The following is a 15,880-nucleotide window of genomic DNA, read 5'->3' as shown; positions in this document are numbered from 1 at the left end:
AAGGATGACAAATTGCTAAGGGATCTAAAAATAAAGTCATAACAGGTTTTTTCTTCAAAATTCATCTCGGAATGTTTGTTTGAGGTCAAATTGCAGCAATAGCTACAAAAATCTTTTCAAAAATTTTGTTCAGAGTTTATCCCTGACAATTCTTTGAGGGAGAGAAACTGCTACGAAAGGTTAAAAAAGGTCTTTTTGGATGTTTTTATTCAAAGAGGATAATCCTTAAAAGAGAACGCCTGGTCACCTTAACATAAGGCACTGGATTTTTTTTAAGATTATGCAGATAAGTCGCTGATTTGAGTATATATGGTTGCTCTAAATATCTAAAACATTGAAGAGTTAGTAGTCTTATATCCCACATATGGCCCGGAAAATTGTGATTCCTCAAGCCTATACCTCTTTCAGATAATACCATTCAGTGAAGAATTGTTAACATGCCCACCGATATTAAAAAGCAAGTTATAGAGCAGTGAAAGTCACAACATCCAATTTAAAAATGCAATTAAAAACATTTCAAAAATTAATAAAATATTTTTGTTATATAGTGATACAAATTATATACATATAATAGATATAAATTTACATACTTAGAAAATATATTTACATAAAATAAACATATTTTAAAATACAATTAATTACATTTAAGAAATAAAAATCACGGTTGAGTACGTAGTCAGTTTTCTTTGGTTTCGTTACAACAAAACTATCACTTTCTAATGACGTAGAAGAAAATTGGTAGTTCATTTTCAATTTTAAAAAAGTCACAATGAAAAATTGTGAGTACCGAATCCAAAAACAGTTTGCTGTTAACAGTTAACTGATACGTCAAAAATTTGTACTGCAATAATTTTGTGAATGCATTGTCTACGTATACAGATGTATGCGAGAAAGAAGCGATACATGCGCGTAAGAATATTCGTTGTCTCGCTTGTTCTTGTTGAAGCGGCAATGCTCACTTAAAGGATTTTCGTCTGGGTCACATTCGACTATAAAAATAAATATTTCGGTCTATTTCGCACAAAATAAAATATATTTAATATCACAGTAACTGGTTGTCAACTCTTAAAATACTATTGTGTGAGTAAAACGTATGTGTGTTTTGGATAAAAAGTGGATAGCCTGACGTTCACTGTTATAGAGGAAATAAAAAACACTTAGTAACGGTTAGGTCAAACCATTAATTTATCTAAACTACGCATGGAAAAAAATATCCCTTCATTCATGCCATTATTATTTCCATATTATTACATTTTTAATATATTTTAATAGTGGTAAAATAATAAAAAATAGTGATTATTTCGACAGCATTTAAAAGAATACATTTTTGATTCAAGGAAAGCAGCCGCTCTACTTCCATATTTATTGTATTGGCAACACCGATATACTGACGTTTGGCTGAGAATCTTCGCAAAAACCGGCATCATGCAAAAAATTCCAAGAGCAGCGGTTACGTCCATGGAATATTGGCACACAACCACTGGTAGAAAAACAGCTCTCTTTGCATATGCAGGGACTATCTCTGTGATTTTAGCATCTCAATATGTGCCACACACTTTTCTAATTGAAAAATATCAAGAGCTTTTACAACACTACAGGCAAGTGTCTATACACTGTTTTTGAGTAACTTTATTTTTTTCCAAGTGTTTTACATCTACACTAACTATTGAACAGTTACCAATTATAGGTTATGTTCATGAATGATCTTTTTTGTTTAACCTATTCGCATGGAAAATGTGACACGATATTGTGTAATATTTTTCTTCATATTGTAAAGATGTTTAGTATTGTTTTTGTAATTGTATTCATGGATAAATTAAGGTGACCAAATTAATTAATAAGGTGACCAAAAAAAAAAAAGACTAAAAATAAAAAGGCTATAGTGACAATTTTTGTTCGAAGAAGATTAATTGCTGCGAGAGATAAAAAAAGTCACGAAAATTTTTGTTTAAGGTGGACAAAACCATTCTGATTTTTTTTGAAAATGACATAGTAAGAGAAATTGCTACGGGAGCTCAAAAAAAGTCATTTCAGAAGTTTTTGACATTCGTCACTAATTTCACTCGAACAGCCCTGGCATCGGTGCTAGGATGCATTAATTGGCATCGGATATATACATATATAAGCCCTCCACTCGTGTCTTACACTCAATTATCAATTGTCAGTGCCCAATGCGCAGTCATAGGTTGAGAGCCAGATATCAGATGTCTCTCAGAGTCAATTGACAAGGGATTAACCTCTCGCCGACAGACTAGTTCTAGATCTGTCTTTATAAATCGAGGATTGGATGTACCCAATTCTTCTTACCTAATGCCATCTCTATTTTTTCTAATACATAATATGTTTGATCCTAATGGTAGTGTCTACACGGCTACAATATATTCGTACTTATACACTCTTTTGAAATAAGGGAGATATTAGGCTTTTTCATACTCTCGAGTATCGGACCAATTTAACAATTTGTGGAGTGGAGACAGAACATTATTACATAACTTTCTTATGTGTTTTTGCAAAACAACTATTTTTCCAGCAGGTGTAGATTTAGCAACACTTGATAGTGTGGCACTTGGTACATGCTAAAGGATATTACACCCACTTTGTCAGCACTTATATTGCTCCCTTTTGTATTTGTGTAGACTGCAACTGTCTTTTTGTAAATATATGTAATTCGTCCGAGTTTTCAACGAATAAACTTATTCTGCAAGTCTCAAATACTTTAAACAATTAGTTTTTATTACGCTTTTAGCAAATAGTTGCAAGAAATTCTGGTATCACACTCGATAGGTGTGTTCCAAATTAAAATTAATTTTTTTAACCCACTTTTCCGAAAAAATTACGCAAGTAAACGTTATGAGCTATGAGAGTAAAACTTATAATGTCAGTTGTCTCAAATACAGGATGATCCAATTCGAGTTTTCTATGTTGGCAGCACTGTAAATCAGACAGCTATCAATAATCGCATGCGTTCAAAGTTTCAAATATTAGTTTAAAATAACACATTTACGAAGTTGATTGCTTAACCACCGCTCAATGCGTTATATTTGTTCAATTGTTGTACAAAAATACAATTCTGTATGAACAGTGTATCGAAATTTACTGGAAGTTTATGATCAATTTCATCGTCCTACCGAGCGAACAATTCGCAACATAGTGAACAAATTAGTAAAGACTAGAAGCATTGGAGATAGGGTAAGACCTATGCATCATCGTGGCGCCCGTTCAGCCGAGAATATTGCTGCTGTAAGTGAAAGTGTGGCCGAAGATCCAGAATTGTCGATTCGTCGGCGCTCGCAGCTTTTAGGCTTTTCTTATGGCTCCCTTTGGCGCATTTTGCATCTGGACCATACCACTTACACCTGTATAAAATTCAGATAATGCAACTGAAGCCCAGAGACCATGGACAGCAAAGACTTTACGCAGATTGGGTCTTAGAGCTGTAGACTGATGCTGATTTTTCAAAGAAAATCTTCTCTGATGAGGCACACTTTCACTTCCTGGGTATGTTAATAAGCAAAATTGCCGCATATGTAGCGAGGAAAATCCTCATGTCATTACGTTCCCAAAAAGTGACTGGTACGCATTGTGGTTAGGCAATGTCATTGAGCCTTACTTATTTGAAAACGATGAAGGTCGAACTATAACAGTTAGTGGTGAGTGCTATAGTCGCATAACTGATTAATTTTGGCATGAAATCGAAGATATTGATGTGGAAGACATGTGGTTCCAACAAGATGGTGCAACGTTGGATGTTTTGGTGAAAAGTTCTCAGGTCGTATTATTTCACTTTTTAGTGATGTCAACTGGCCGCCAAGATCATGTGATATAACGCCATTGGATTTTTTTGTGGAGTTACTTTAAGAGTCGTGTCTACGCTGACAAACCCGAAACGTTCAGGCACCTAAAATCCAACATCTGCCAGGCTATAACCGAGATGCTGCCTAAAATGTACGAAAAAGACATCGAAAGGATTGATTACTGCAAATGGTCCAGATGAAGGCCATTTATTTAATGTTATTTTTCATAAATTATGAAATACATCAAATGTTGGTTTAAAAAAAAATCCGAAGATATCCTTAAATTTGTGTTTTTTTTTAAAAAGTTTGGAAACTGAAGTTAGATTAATCTTTATTATAAGCCTTTATATATATTAGCAATAAAAATATGGTTACCTTCATATGAGCAGTTAAATATTATATTATCATGATAAATACTTTTATGAACATATATTATATTAATACAAAATTTCAATATAAATTAATATATCTTTATTTATAAATTTATATTATTTTTAGCAAAACAAAAGTGACACCAGTTCCTGAAAAAACTTTGAAGCGGTTTGAAGAATGTAAGGACATGTTAAATTTAGATGCGAGACAAAAAAAGTATTATATACCATTTACCATAACCGGTTTCAGCGTTTATTCAATAGGTAAACATTTAAATAATTTATATTTAATTTGGTTCTTTTTTTTTAATAGATTTGTTATGAATTATATTATATCCAAATAATTTATAGAGCCTTACTTCTATATTATCCATAAACTCCTAAAGAACCTCGTTAGGTTATCGGAAAACTTTGCACTTTTAATTTATTCTCCAGATATAAATTTACATTTAGGCGATCAGTAAATAAATGATAGGATCAAAAACTAGTCCACTTATTTTCAACATTCAGTGCACAAATTTACTGTTTAGCGCATGATTATCACATACTCCTAAATTTATGCCCTGTGATTGGTTTGTCAGTATGTCGGGACACAGGGCAGTATTTTTTTTGTTCTTGGAGTACAGTTGTCAAGATTATTATCTTATCGTTTCTTTCACTTTTTTCGTAGTTTTGTTTTACTTATAACCATTGCCTTGCTTAAGGTGTATTTTTAATTTTTAAAATTAGTAGTTTTATTTATTTTGTTTGTTATAAATTCAGCCATTTTCTCAGCGATCACATGAATTCTGCGTGTATTTGTTTTTGAGTACTAACTTGATAAAAATAGTTTGTAAATCCTTATATATTTACTTACAATTATTTCCTGGAACATTATGTATAAAAATGATTATGCTTAACCTTTAAAATAATAATTATTTATCTATTTTAGGTTCATCGCTAACGAAATTTGGCGCTAGAATCGGAATTCCAATATCTTTCAGTTATGAAAAACAAAGCGATATCAATAAACCTGACATATTGGTAAATATATACTTTCATTTGCGCCAGTGAAAATCGTTGCAACTCACTTTTCCGCTTCATGATAATTGAAAATAACTTTTAAAATATCCTTAGTACCCAATGAGTGATTTGAAACGATGTTCACTGTCACCGTTGATATATAGATCGCTCAAAAAACTTGTTTATGATCACGCTTATCGTTAATTCTATTAGTTCATGAAATATCGGTATTTTTTGGGCCGCTATATGTCAATAATTTATATATATATATATATATATATATATATATATATATATACATATATATATATATATAAATTATCAGGGTCGGGCGGTGAAATACTTTCCCTGTCGGAAGCTTGCGTGTTAAGTAATGAGAGTGAATGAGAGATAAGGGCATGCTGACCGCATGCTCTTATCTCTCACTCACTCTCGTCACTTAACACTTAACCGATGGGCTGGGTAGTATCTACCGGCTTCCTCCTCTGATGTTAGGCGATGGGACGGGTAGGGACTACCTTTTTAACACATGAAAGACCGAAATATAATTTATATATGATAATTCACAGTTAATTTTATTCACATAATTAATTATTATCTATTTTTAAACCAGAAATGTAATAAAGTAGAATAAAGCAAATTTTATGATATTAATTATTATTTTATACAACCCACAGATTGAAAACCACTGATAAAATAATTTTAACATGAACCAATACAATGCAGAACATTTGATAAATTTTTGTTTTTTAATTCCGTTTAATTCAAAAGTTATCATATCTTTTTGTTATAAATCTGTGTTGCGCAAAGTTCTCGCGAAACAGCCCATTTTCGCAGATCATGCGGGTAAAAAACGACCCGTCGGCCAAGTGTTAACACGCGAGCAATTTTGAGGGAAATTATCTCACCCCCTGCGCTTGATATATATATGTATATATAATTTATGTTTATTAATACCAATTTATACCATTTGATAATTTGCAGGTTGGAGGAAATTCAGTCGACTGGGGCAGTGAGCCCGGGGAGCAACTCGCCGAGTCACTAATACTATCAGAAAACGGCCAAAAATACGTGATTCTCAGAGAATTATTATCTGCTCAAACTTACAAAACACACTTCAACACAATGAACATAGGATGGTCTTGTGTAATAGTATACATAATGTCCTCTCATGCAAATACACAACTAAATTTATTTAATAAACCTAAAGCTACGAGGTTCGTCTTCTACGGTTTGGCATCGTTGTTTACGGCGGGACTGTATTATTTGACTAAAGATAGCATGCAAATATATTACGACAATCGTATTGACAATACGATAGCGGAAATGGGTCCAGAAATGGTGCAAGGCGGTTTTGATTACTACGAGAATTCGATTACACGCAACATCGCGCTGCGGTCTCTACTAGGGAAGAGTGGAGAAAAACAGTTCTCGAGACACGGGAATGAAAACTTCCTCTTCAGGCAAAAATGTATGCCACTTACGGATCGACGAGAGTTTTTTGCTAACAAATTGAAGGAAGAAACTGAAAATTTAAAGACCGATGAAACTAAATAAAATGTTATATATTGTTAAGTATGTAGTGATTAATCCGAAAATAAAGTTGTTATTTTAGATCATTGATTATTTTTTTCAGCTTTTAAAATAGTTACCCAATCCTCATATATAGCAACTATTAATGAAAAAATCAGCAAGACAATTCATGGTCAGTAAGGAAGGAGTGCTATTTAATAGGAAATTATTTTGAGAGATGTTCCATAAAACGAATTGTTTGTGTATTTATGTAAGGTAAATCTTCAGGTTTTTTCTTCGAAAAAGTTCTGTTGCCGATAAGGTGTTCACTGTTCTAACCAATACTCGCTCGCACCTAATCTGTCCAACAATAATGTGCAAATAATGCATTTTATGTAATAATTATTTCATATATTGCTTATTTAAGTTGTCCTTGTAAGAAAGTCCTAAAGATTAGGAATTAACTCTATCTATGATTGTGTCATATTAGTCCATAGTATTAGTAATATATCAAGAATAATTGTAGCGTGTACTTACTGCTTCTTGAGATGTATCTAACACTATTGTTTATACTTACTGGAGAGAACGTTCATTTAGTGTCTTTTTAATCTGGCATTACTCTCGTAAATAAGACACGGTGAGGTGTATTTTGCACCCCATTAAAATATTTCTATTACTTTTAACATATTTAGATGAATTAAAATGGTTGATAATCTCTTCATGCTTACCAACATTTTCAGAGTTGTAAAATATTTCATAGGTTGTACTATTTTTTTCTGTATAAAATGCCTTGTGATTTTGTTGAGTATTTGAATGCAATGAAAAACGCCTATAGTGAGAAGAATGATGTCATCTTCCCAATTTCTAGCTGGTTTTATTTCTAGTAACAATCTTCTTAGGCTTGGTAGGGCATCAATACGTCGTTCTTTCAATTCTAGTCTGTTGCTGTGTATCCACCCACCTTTGGTAGAAAGAACAGCAACACATCTTCAGAAGCAGTCTTTTCTTTGGTTACTCAGCGATTTTAATCAACTATTCGAAGCAGCTGGAGTGACAGCTGCCCATTATCAAACTGAACTTTTATTCGTCAAATACGAGTTTTTAATACTTTTATTCAACGAGTTTCATTCTATCAAAGCTAAAAAACGTATAGGAGTGTTACTCCTATTTGAAGAGTGTTACAAATGCTACGGTCATTTTACATTACTTAAAGCCTGATTCGTACTGTTGGACACCCTTCAAACTAATTGTAATAATAAACGCTGCCAATTAACTGAATTTTTATTACATTTTTAATGTTTTTATTTGACTCACCTTCGGATATCAATTTTAGTTCACTCAATATGACAATAACATGTTTACTTTGCATTGAATGTGTTAAGAAGGGTAATTTAAAGGTTGACGGTTAATTATTATTATTATCCATTATTATTAGCCAACAATGTAAAAGAAATAGAAAAGCTATGTCGATTAACAAATTGTAGCATATTTTATAAAAAAATAATTTAGACCAGCAAGACAATTGCTGAATGAAAGAGAATTAAGACACTGACTTGCTGGTTACCTCTTTGATAATGCATCGGACTAACGCCTGTCATGTTACAACATTTACAATATTTTTTTAACATTCGATTAGTCGCCAGATAAGAACAGCGTGTGATAGCAAAAAAGAGATATGCAATGTACTTCACCAATAACTTTAACCTGAGCTCTCCTACGATCGGAGACACGAGAGTTTATTCAAATGAGAAACTGAGTGGAGCTACGCCAACCATCTGACACTTAACAAGCAGCCGCTTCCCTCTTCACGTCAACCTCGGTCCGGCTATAACATCCGAATTTCTAAGTTAAACCTGATCTTCGAAGTCGACTGGATTCTTTAGACACAGAAACAAGGCTACTAGGATTTCATATATATTAATCATAATTTAAAAATAACTGAACGTGGAGTTACTCATAATCATTTAACTTTGTCTTGTGAAAAAATAAGCACAGACTTAAGTCAAGACACTAATACCAGGAGAAATGATAACTAGATACACCATCTGTTTCAAATTCGTGAGTTCGACCAAAATACCGAGCCCAAGTCAGTCGTCGTTGCTTGATAATGCTTCAGCGCACAAAGCAAATATTGTATGCGAATTTTGGTCAATAAAGACATTGTCGTGCTTAGCTACCCTACGTATTCACTTGATTTGGCTCCCTGTGACTTGTGGCCATTCCCAAAAATTAAGTTGGTGGTAAGGAAAAACGTTTTGACATCATTGATGACGTCCAAACGGGTCCGACTGAGGCCTTAAAGGCACTTCCATAGAGTTTCTACAAAAGATGTTTCGAAAATTTCTATGATCGTCTCCAGCGCTATATTGACTCAGAATAAGTGTATTTTGATATAATATTGCGGAGTAACAAACGTCTTCTATTTGTTTTTTGATCAGTCCTAGTGGATTAGGGACACCGTATAGGTTTATCGATTGAATCATAAACTTGAGAAAAACAAGGCAACAAAAGGTGTAACTCTTCATTACAAGAAGCTTTGCTTGAGAAGTTTTACCACATCCTTCCTATTTCCCGGGTACTGTTCCTTTGGTTTGGATTATCTCTTTAAATCCATATATTCAAACTTACGTTACAAAAAACCTAGGATTTTAAGTTGACAAATTTTTACATTTTACATAAAAAATGTGCGATATTTAAGGGTAGCAGTAGCTTTTAAAGAGTAAGATACAAGTAAGAGAAGCGCATACAATTTTTGAAACTCAAACATAAAACCATGCATCAAAGATGTTTTAACTGCTAGTTTGATGCGAAATGTAGATGGAAAAGCAAGACTTCAGTTGTCACGAGTATTTACAATTAGAAGAGAATTGCAAATCTTTTAGATAGTGTAAAGTCACCTTTCGTATTTTTTTTAAAGCACCATTTATTTTTTATAAAAAAACAGGAAAGATGGGAGCGTTTTGAATTAATATTTTAATAGTTGATTTTTGTGTGAAAAATTTTTGGACTCAACTTTTACTAGGGAATTTATCAACAGAGTTATGTCAGTTTTAAAGAAAAGATGGATGAAAATCTGCTTGAAAGCACAGTAGTTATCATGTCTAGAGAAACATTCTGTACTATTCTACATATAAATAGCTTTGAGGTCTCCTGGAGAAACATAAATGAAATTTTTTGAAAGATGTGACAAGAAATCTAGCCAAGATAAAATTAAAGATTGCTCCTATCAAACCATCGAGACATAAAACTAACTACTCCATCCATCAGTGTTATGGAAGATAATAAAGAAGACAAGATCGTTTTTGGAGTTTCGTATATCAGGTTGTCCCATGTCTTTGCGAAAATGAAATTAAAATGTGTAATTCTTTTACTAAATTATATATCCTCCATATTTTTCTATCGTCAAAACCATCTTGGTGTAAAATTACCCCTCTTTAATTAATAAGGAGTGGTCTTTTAAACGAATTAGCTGAGCACACGGTGTCTATCGTACTCATCTGCCTATAACGTAGCAACTCATAAAAAATTATGCTTTTCATATCCCACAATGCATAACATCTTATTGGGGTGTAATCCTGTTCTCCGGGTTGGAATTGGGAGTTGATTGGCGAACAACCCCTGTCTTTTACGTCATGTATTAAAGTAAATGATCTACTTTTTATCTTTAGAAACAATTCGACTCAAAAATATTTTTTTCTGTTATAGAATGATTAATTTGTGGCATATTGAGATTGGCTGCGCGAGATTTTACTCAGACAATTTATGAGATACCCATAATTCTACAAATTAACATCTTTCCTAACTTTGAGCATTTGTATCGTTAATCTTGGACCCGCTTTGATGGCAGCCCTAACATCCTCACTAATAGCCTCTTAGGAGATATTTAATGTCAAAACTTTCAGAACCACATTTGACACTTTCTAATTTAATGGTATTCAGTCCATTGAGTTGAAACTCATGAAGCATAATACAGCTTAACTGAGGGTTGAAAATATTCCATTACCAAATAGCATCATTGATATAACTACTGTTAACAAACACCGAAAGAATAGAGAATTTTTGCAAATGTAAAAAAAGAACTGCAAAGACTAACGGGACAACCTGATATATGCAAGGAAAAGGGTCAATAAAAATACGATTAGACTAGATTAAAACTTTTTATTGGTTCATCAACATAAATCAACAAGAATGAATTTGCTCCTAGTGCTATTCGTCGATACGACAACTTGAAAATCGAGCGTTACAAAACATCGCGGTTTTTACCTTCCCATTCTGTCTATGCGTTACGAGAAAAACGGAAACGGGGCGTTTCGAAATTACTTATGACTGGGATATGGATCAGTTCGGTTCTTTCTCAAAATAAACTGTATTTTCCTATCCATGTCCTCATTGTAGATCGATTTACATATCTCATAATTGATGCGACGTCTCGTCTGAAAACAAAACACGACCAAGTCAGACACTCGAAATCGTCTTACGTTACTTTCTATCGGACCTGCGCGTTTCGCAAAATACCTACGGTGCGAGACCTACCTGAAAAGGTTTCTCGTAAAAACGGGTACGCCGATATTGATCCAAAATCCCCTCTTTGCCTAACAGCCTATTTATTATCCTACACGCCTCTTCGACATTATTGTTCTGTACGAATACGGTCCTCGCGATAAACGAGGGGTGTCGCATCTCGATCTAAAATAGAGGATTCCTTTAGAAGCTGACGAACGGAATCGAAGTCGACGTCGAAGACGGTTTTGAATTGGGACAGAGATTGAGACTTACGAGCTTTAGTTTCGCCGACGGCATGAGAAATTAAATACTATTACCTTTAGACTGAAATGGTAAACAAGTTTAGGACATGGATATTCTATATTTAAATTATATAATATAAACCATTTACCGTCTCGTCGCGTTACACTTTTATTACACGCTACTTACGGAGCTCTACAGAGAATATGAGAGTCGGCCCTCGAGAGCGCTGGGCAGCTCGAGAGCCGACGAACAATCGCAGTCGCGTAACATACAAACCTCGACGTTCGAGCACATTTAACGGTCACTCTTTTTATAAACAGTCTCGGGAGAGATATTCGCATTTTAGTCCATTTAATAATCCTCCCCTTCGTATTCGCCGTCCTCCTGGTCCTCGTCGCCGCCGCCTCCGCCGCTGCGACCGTTGGAATCGTCGGGCCTGAACTTTTTCTCGTCTTCTTCGCTTTCGCGCTTGACGTCGCCGGCTTCGTAGCGAGCCGCGTACTGGGCGGCGTAATCGGGATAGTCGTCGACGGGCTCTTCTTTGATCTTGACCCGTTCCTCTTTGACGTCCGGTTCGTCGCGCTTGTCCCGTCGCTTCTCGCGGCGGTCCTTGCGTCTCTCGCGGTCCTTGTCGCCGCGGTCTCTGTCTCGACTGCGACGTCGCCGCCGATCTCGGTCGCGCTCCTCGCGCGGTTCAGGCTCTCGGCTCGTCTTGCGGCGGCGGCGCTCGCGAGATCGATCGCGCTCTCTGTCGCGATCTCGCTCTCCGCGCTCGCCCCTGTCTCCTCGCTCCCTCTCGCGCTCGCGACTGCGGGAGCGACGCCGCGCTGGCCTCTCGCGCTCGCGGCTGCGGTCCCTGCGCCTGTCGCCTCGGTCTCTGTCTCTCTCGCGCTCCAGACGGTAACGTTCCCGCTCGCGCTCGTTGTCCTCTCGGCCCGAGTGCTTGATGTTGACGTCGGGGCCGCCGCGACGCGTGCCGCCGAGGCCTCCGCCCAGGCGACGCGGCAGCCAGCCCTTGACGGTGCGCGCGCGCTCCACGTCCACCAGCACGCGCCGCCCGTCGATCTTCTTGCCGTCCGCGTGCTTGTAGGCGGCGTGCATGTCTCGCTCGTGCTCGTACTCGACGAAGGCGTAGCCGCGCGGCTTGCCGTCGGCCACGTCGTGCACGACGACGATCTTCTCGATGGGGCCGTAGCCCTCGAACTCGCGCCGCAGCTTCGACTCGGACGTGTCGTAGTTGACGCGCGCCACGAACAGCGTCTTGAAGGCGTCGCGGGTGCCCTCGCGCGCCGCCGCCGGGTCCCACACGGCGATCTCGCGCTCCAGCTCGTAGGCCACCTGCTCGGCCCGCTCGCGCCGCCGCCGCTCAAGGCGCTCCTCGCGCGTCTCCACCCGCGTCGGCGGCGGCGTCTCTTCGGGCCGCTCGAAGCCGCCGAGGAACGCGCCCACGCCCAGGTAGCCGCGCTGCTTCTTCTCGTGCGGCAGCTTGTCCGGCGGCGGGAGGTAGGGCACGGGGTCCCGCGCCGCGAACAGCGCCAGCAGGTTGGGCGGCAGGAACTGCGTCATGGCTGCGTCGACGAAACTAGCGACGTACTACTGACGCTGCCCAGAGGGCATACGAACCTCCGACGGAGCGCCGCCTCGCCGGTCGTGCCTCGTGCGCTCCCGCGTCGGCGTCCGCTGCGCGTTTGGTCCAAACTTCACCGCAGACGGCCACCTCCCGCATCGCCAGTGCTGCCAGCTCGATCGTAACCGTCGAACGAATAAATAAATAGAGACGCCTCATTACCGACGTGGGGACCTATTTATACGTGTATTAATTTAAAGTCACTCTGGTAAAGCTAACGTTAATATTATTTTACTGGTAGGTGCTAGTAAAATTATATGATTTCAAATTTTCCATGTGTGGTAATATATACATTTAAATACTTGCCATTATTTATTTACGAAAATATTTATGAAGATATATTAGGAGTACCGAAAAAATATTTTTATCAAATTAAAAAAATATTTTTTCTTTTTTTCACAATTTATTCCAAAATAAAATTATAAATATTTTCTATAACTATATCCCATCTTTGTCTGATTCTGTTTCGAACGCTTTAATCACGTCTCCGATATCTGACAGAAATTCTACAACTTTAAATTTGAGATCCGATTCATCGGAATCATTATATCTTTCGGCCATCGCCGAATATTTTTTAAACTAAAGTTAGTTTATATTAAAATTAATTAACGAATTAAAAATATTAAATAAACTTGTTAAGTCGAAAAATACAAAACAAATTAATACACAGAAACACAAAGACAAAATAATACAAAGTAACACAAATAAAAATGAATATAAAAAAATCATTCATGACTAGACTGCGACTATTTTTTTTATCGCAAATCATATTTATATCTAGAGTGATTGTTGAAATTTGGAAACGAATGTCATCTTCTGCATTTAAGCTGTTTTTGTATTTTTGTTGCTGCACTTAGAGATAAATATCTTTTACAGATACATATACGACATTAAGTATTTTACAACTCGTGTCTCAAGATATTCATTCATAATTTTAAGCCAAAATTTCATATAATAAAATAGTATTAAATTTTATTCTAAATAAAAAATCGGTCGTCACAATACTTTGTCGTTCTCTTTATTTTACTAGCAATTGAGAGGTATTACAAGATTATTCAAAATAATTTTGAATCCAATATGATTTTTATTTTTGGCCAGGAAGATATTCCAGATATATTTGTTGTAAATCTGATAAATGCTGCAGAAAATTAGATTTTACATTTTTATTGAGATAACCCAATCAAATAATCATTCAAACCGAATTATAAAATTTTTGCCAGCAAATAATTAAACTACTTACAGCTGAACAAGCATTAAAAAGTGAAAAATCGCTTAATGAAATGGTCAATTACCTATTACCCATTAAATATCTACCAGTCTGCAATTAACAATGACACATACATTTCAATTAAAGACAATAAAGAAAATTAATTATTACAATGCCGAAACCTTATTCATACATATGAAATAAGCGTGTTCCCTAATAATAACTGAATTTAAAATTACTAAAACTTGTTATGTACTTGTTATAGTTGATAACAGTTTAGTTTCAATAATTCTAATCGATCAATTTGATTAAGTATATTAAAAAGTTAGTTTTAAAATCGTATTTTATGTATGATAATGAAAGCTTTAGTGAATTCCAATATAAATAAGTAATCAAAAAAGTAAAACACAACAATCTGATTATCATTTTCATCATCATTTCGAAATTGGTGAAAATAGTCTTAGGATGAATGTGTATACAATTAATGTTGAACGATCTTTCAGCTCATTAAAATGCATAAAACACATGTGGGAAATTTGATCTTACATGTCATGGCGCCCGCCTATAGTGGCCAAATTAAGAAGGCGGCCCTCGTGGATTATCAAAGCACTAACTAAATCTCAACATTTACGATAGGAGTTAGGCAGTGAAGACATTGAATACATTATATTAATGTGATAACGATTCTGAATCCTGCATTTAAAAGCGAAACTGTGGATTCCAAGAAACTCATTTATTACTAGCGATTAACATTTTTGCTTCAAGCGGCTAAAATATATAAATATATCATTTGGCTGGAATTGATTTTAAAGATGAATGCTTCTCCCGTGTGCAAAATTTTGTTGAAATATCAGGAGTAGAGCGTCTAAATCACATATAAAAATAATTTAACCAAAATATGATCTATAGTCAAGTAAGAATAAAAATTCGTGTGAAAGCTAGTAATTTATGTATATGTCACCTGTATTTAAATGTAACATATTATAATATAATTTTCTTTACATATTTGCGGAAGATTTTTCATTTTACGCCATGTTGGATGAATTAACTTTCGAGATGATAAAACCAGTTTTGTACCTATCTATGGCAGATCTCTCGTTATAATTGCATTGCGGAAGTTTCATGTTGCATTTCTTCGGAAAGCTTATTCGAATAACGTGAATCCGTTTCGCGTCCTTTTTTATTAAATATATTAAACATTGAATTTTTGTACAATCATTTTTATTCAGTTGTTTTTTTCATATTTATCGTTTATTGAATTCCGGTTAAATTGATTAACAATCTAAATCAACGGAGTTAAACATCTATAACTGCTTATAAACTTTTATTTTATCACAATAAAAATCACTTGTTAATTGCTTATCAGCTATTTTAATTACTGTTAAACGTTGATAAAAACAGTGTTTCTGTATCTCTACCAGTATGGCGAGGCAAAAATTATATAATATATTATTTATTTAACAATACAACTCTGGAAGAATTTATATGATTTTTTATTGAGGATTATTACATTGAAGCACTAGGTAAGCAAACCATTATTCAATAATCACTATATTGTACCACGCAGCGAGAAAATGTATAAAGAATTTCAATCGTAATAAAAAAATACTATTAGTGCTGT

General features: G+C 35.7%; 3 protein-coding genes across 3 annotated transcripts; 1 reads left to right on the top strand and 2 right to left on the bottom strand.

Moving 5' to 3' along the window:
* Window positions 1-1,378: 1,378 nt before the first annotated feature.
* LOC148226401 (transmembrane protein 177) lies at window positions 1,379-6,786 on the top strand. The gene is made up of 4 exons (XM_088204674.1): window positions 1,379-1,598; window positions 4,293-4,429; window positions 5,097-5,188; window positions 6,152-6,786. Exons 1-4 carry the CDS (start codon window positions 1,426-1,428, stop codon window positions 6,722-6,724), a joined length of 975 nt encoding a protein of 324 aa, XP_088060800.1. The 5' UTR covers window positions 1,379-1,425; the 3' UTR covers window positions 6,725-6,786.
* Window positions 6,787-10,820: 4,034 nt separating this feature from the next.
* Window positions 10,821-13,115, bottom strand: mRpS21 (mitochondrial ribosomal protein S21). The gene is made up of 3 exons (XM_088204675.1): window positions 13,049-13,115; window positions 11,213-11,365; window positions 10,821-11,112 (listed from the first exon to the last, which is right to left on the bottom strand). The coding sequence occupies exons 2-3, from the start codon at window positions 11,357-11,359 to the stop codon at window positions 10,996-10,998; spliced, it is 264 nt and encodes an 87-aa protein (XP_088060801.1). The 5' UTR covers window positions 11,360-11,365; window positions 13,049-13,115; the 3' UTR covers window positions 10,821-10,995.
* On the bottom strand, window positions 11,524-13,115 carry snRNP-U1-70K (small ribonucleoprotein particle U1 subunit 70K). The gene has a single exon (XM_088204673.1). The coding sequence runs from the start codon at window positions 12,989-12,991 to the stop codon at window positions 11,777-11,779; it is 1,215 nt and encodes a 404-aa protein (XP_088060799.1). The 5' UTR covers window positions 12,992-13,115; the 3' UTR covers window positions 11,524-11,776.
* Window positions 13,116-15,880: the final 2,765 nt, after the last annotated feature.

Source organism: Plectrocnemia conspersa, unplaced genomic scaffold (genome assembly GCF_051122295.1).
Source record: "Plectrocnemia conspersa isolate PC_06_02 unplaced genomic scaffold, ASM5112229v1 ptg000014l, whole genome shotgun sequence".
NCBI lineage: Eukaryota > Metazoa > Arthropoda > Insecta > Trichoptera > Polycentropodidae > Plectrocnemia > Plectrocnemia conspersa.
This window is presented reverse-complemented; position numbering and strand designations above follow the sequence as displayed.

Bases quoted from the DNA above. Each gene is read 5' to 3' on its own strand.
- LOC148226401 (XM_088204674.1), top strand. From the start codon at position 1,426: ATGCAAAAAATTCCAAGAGCAGCGGTTACGTCCATGGAATATTGGCAC. The intron at 1,599-4,292 runs GCAAGTGTCTAT...TATTATTTTTAG, and splicing joins GAGCTTTTACAACACTACAG to CAAAACAAAAGTGACACCAG. The intron at 4,430-5,096 runs GTAAACATTTAA...TATCTATTTTAG, and splicing joins TTTCAGCGTTTATTCAATAG to GTTCATCGCTAACGAAATTT.
- mRpS21 (XM_088204675.1), bottom strand. From the start codon at position 11,359: ATGCGACACCCCTCGTTTATCGCGAGGACCGTATTCGTACAGAACAAT. The intron at 11,113-11,212 runs GTAGGTCTCGCA...TTTTGTTTTCAG, and splicing joins TTTACGAGAAACCTTTTCAG to ACGAGACGTCGCATCAATTA.
- snRNP-U1-70K (XM_088204673.1), bottom strand. From the start codon at position 12,991: ATGACGCAGTTCCTGCCGCCCAACCTGCTGGCGCTGTTCGCGGCGCGG.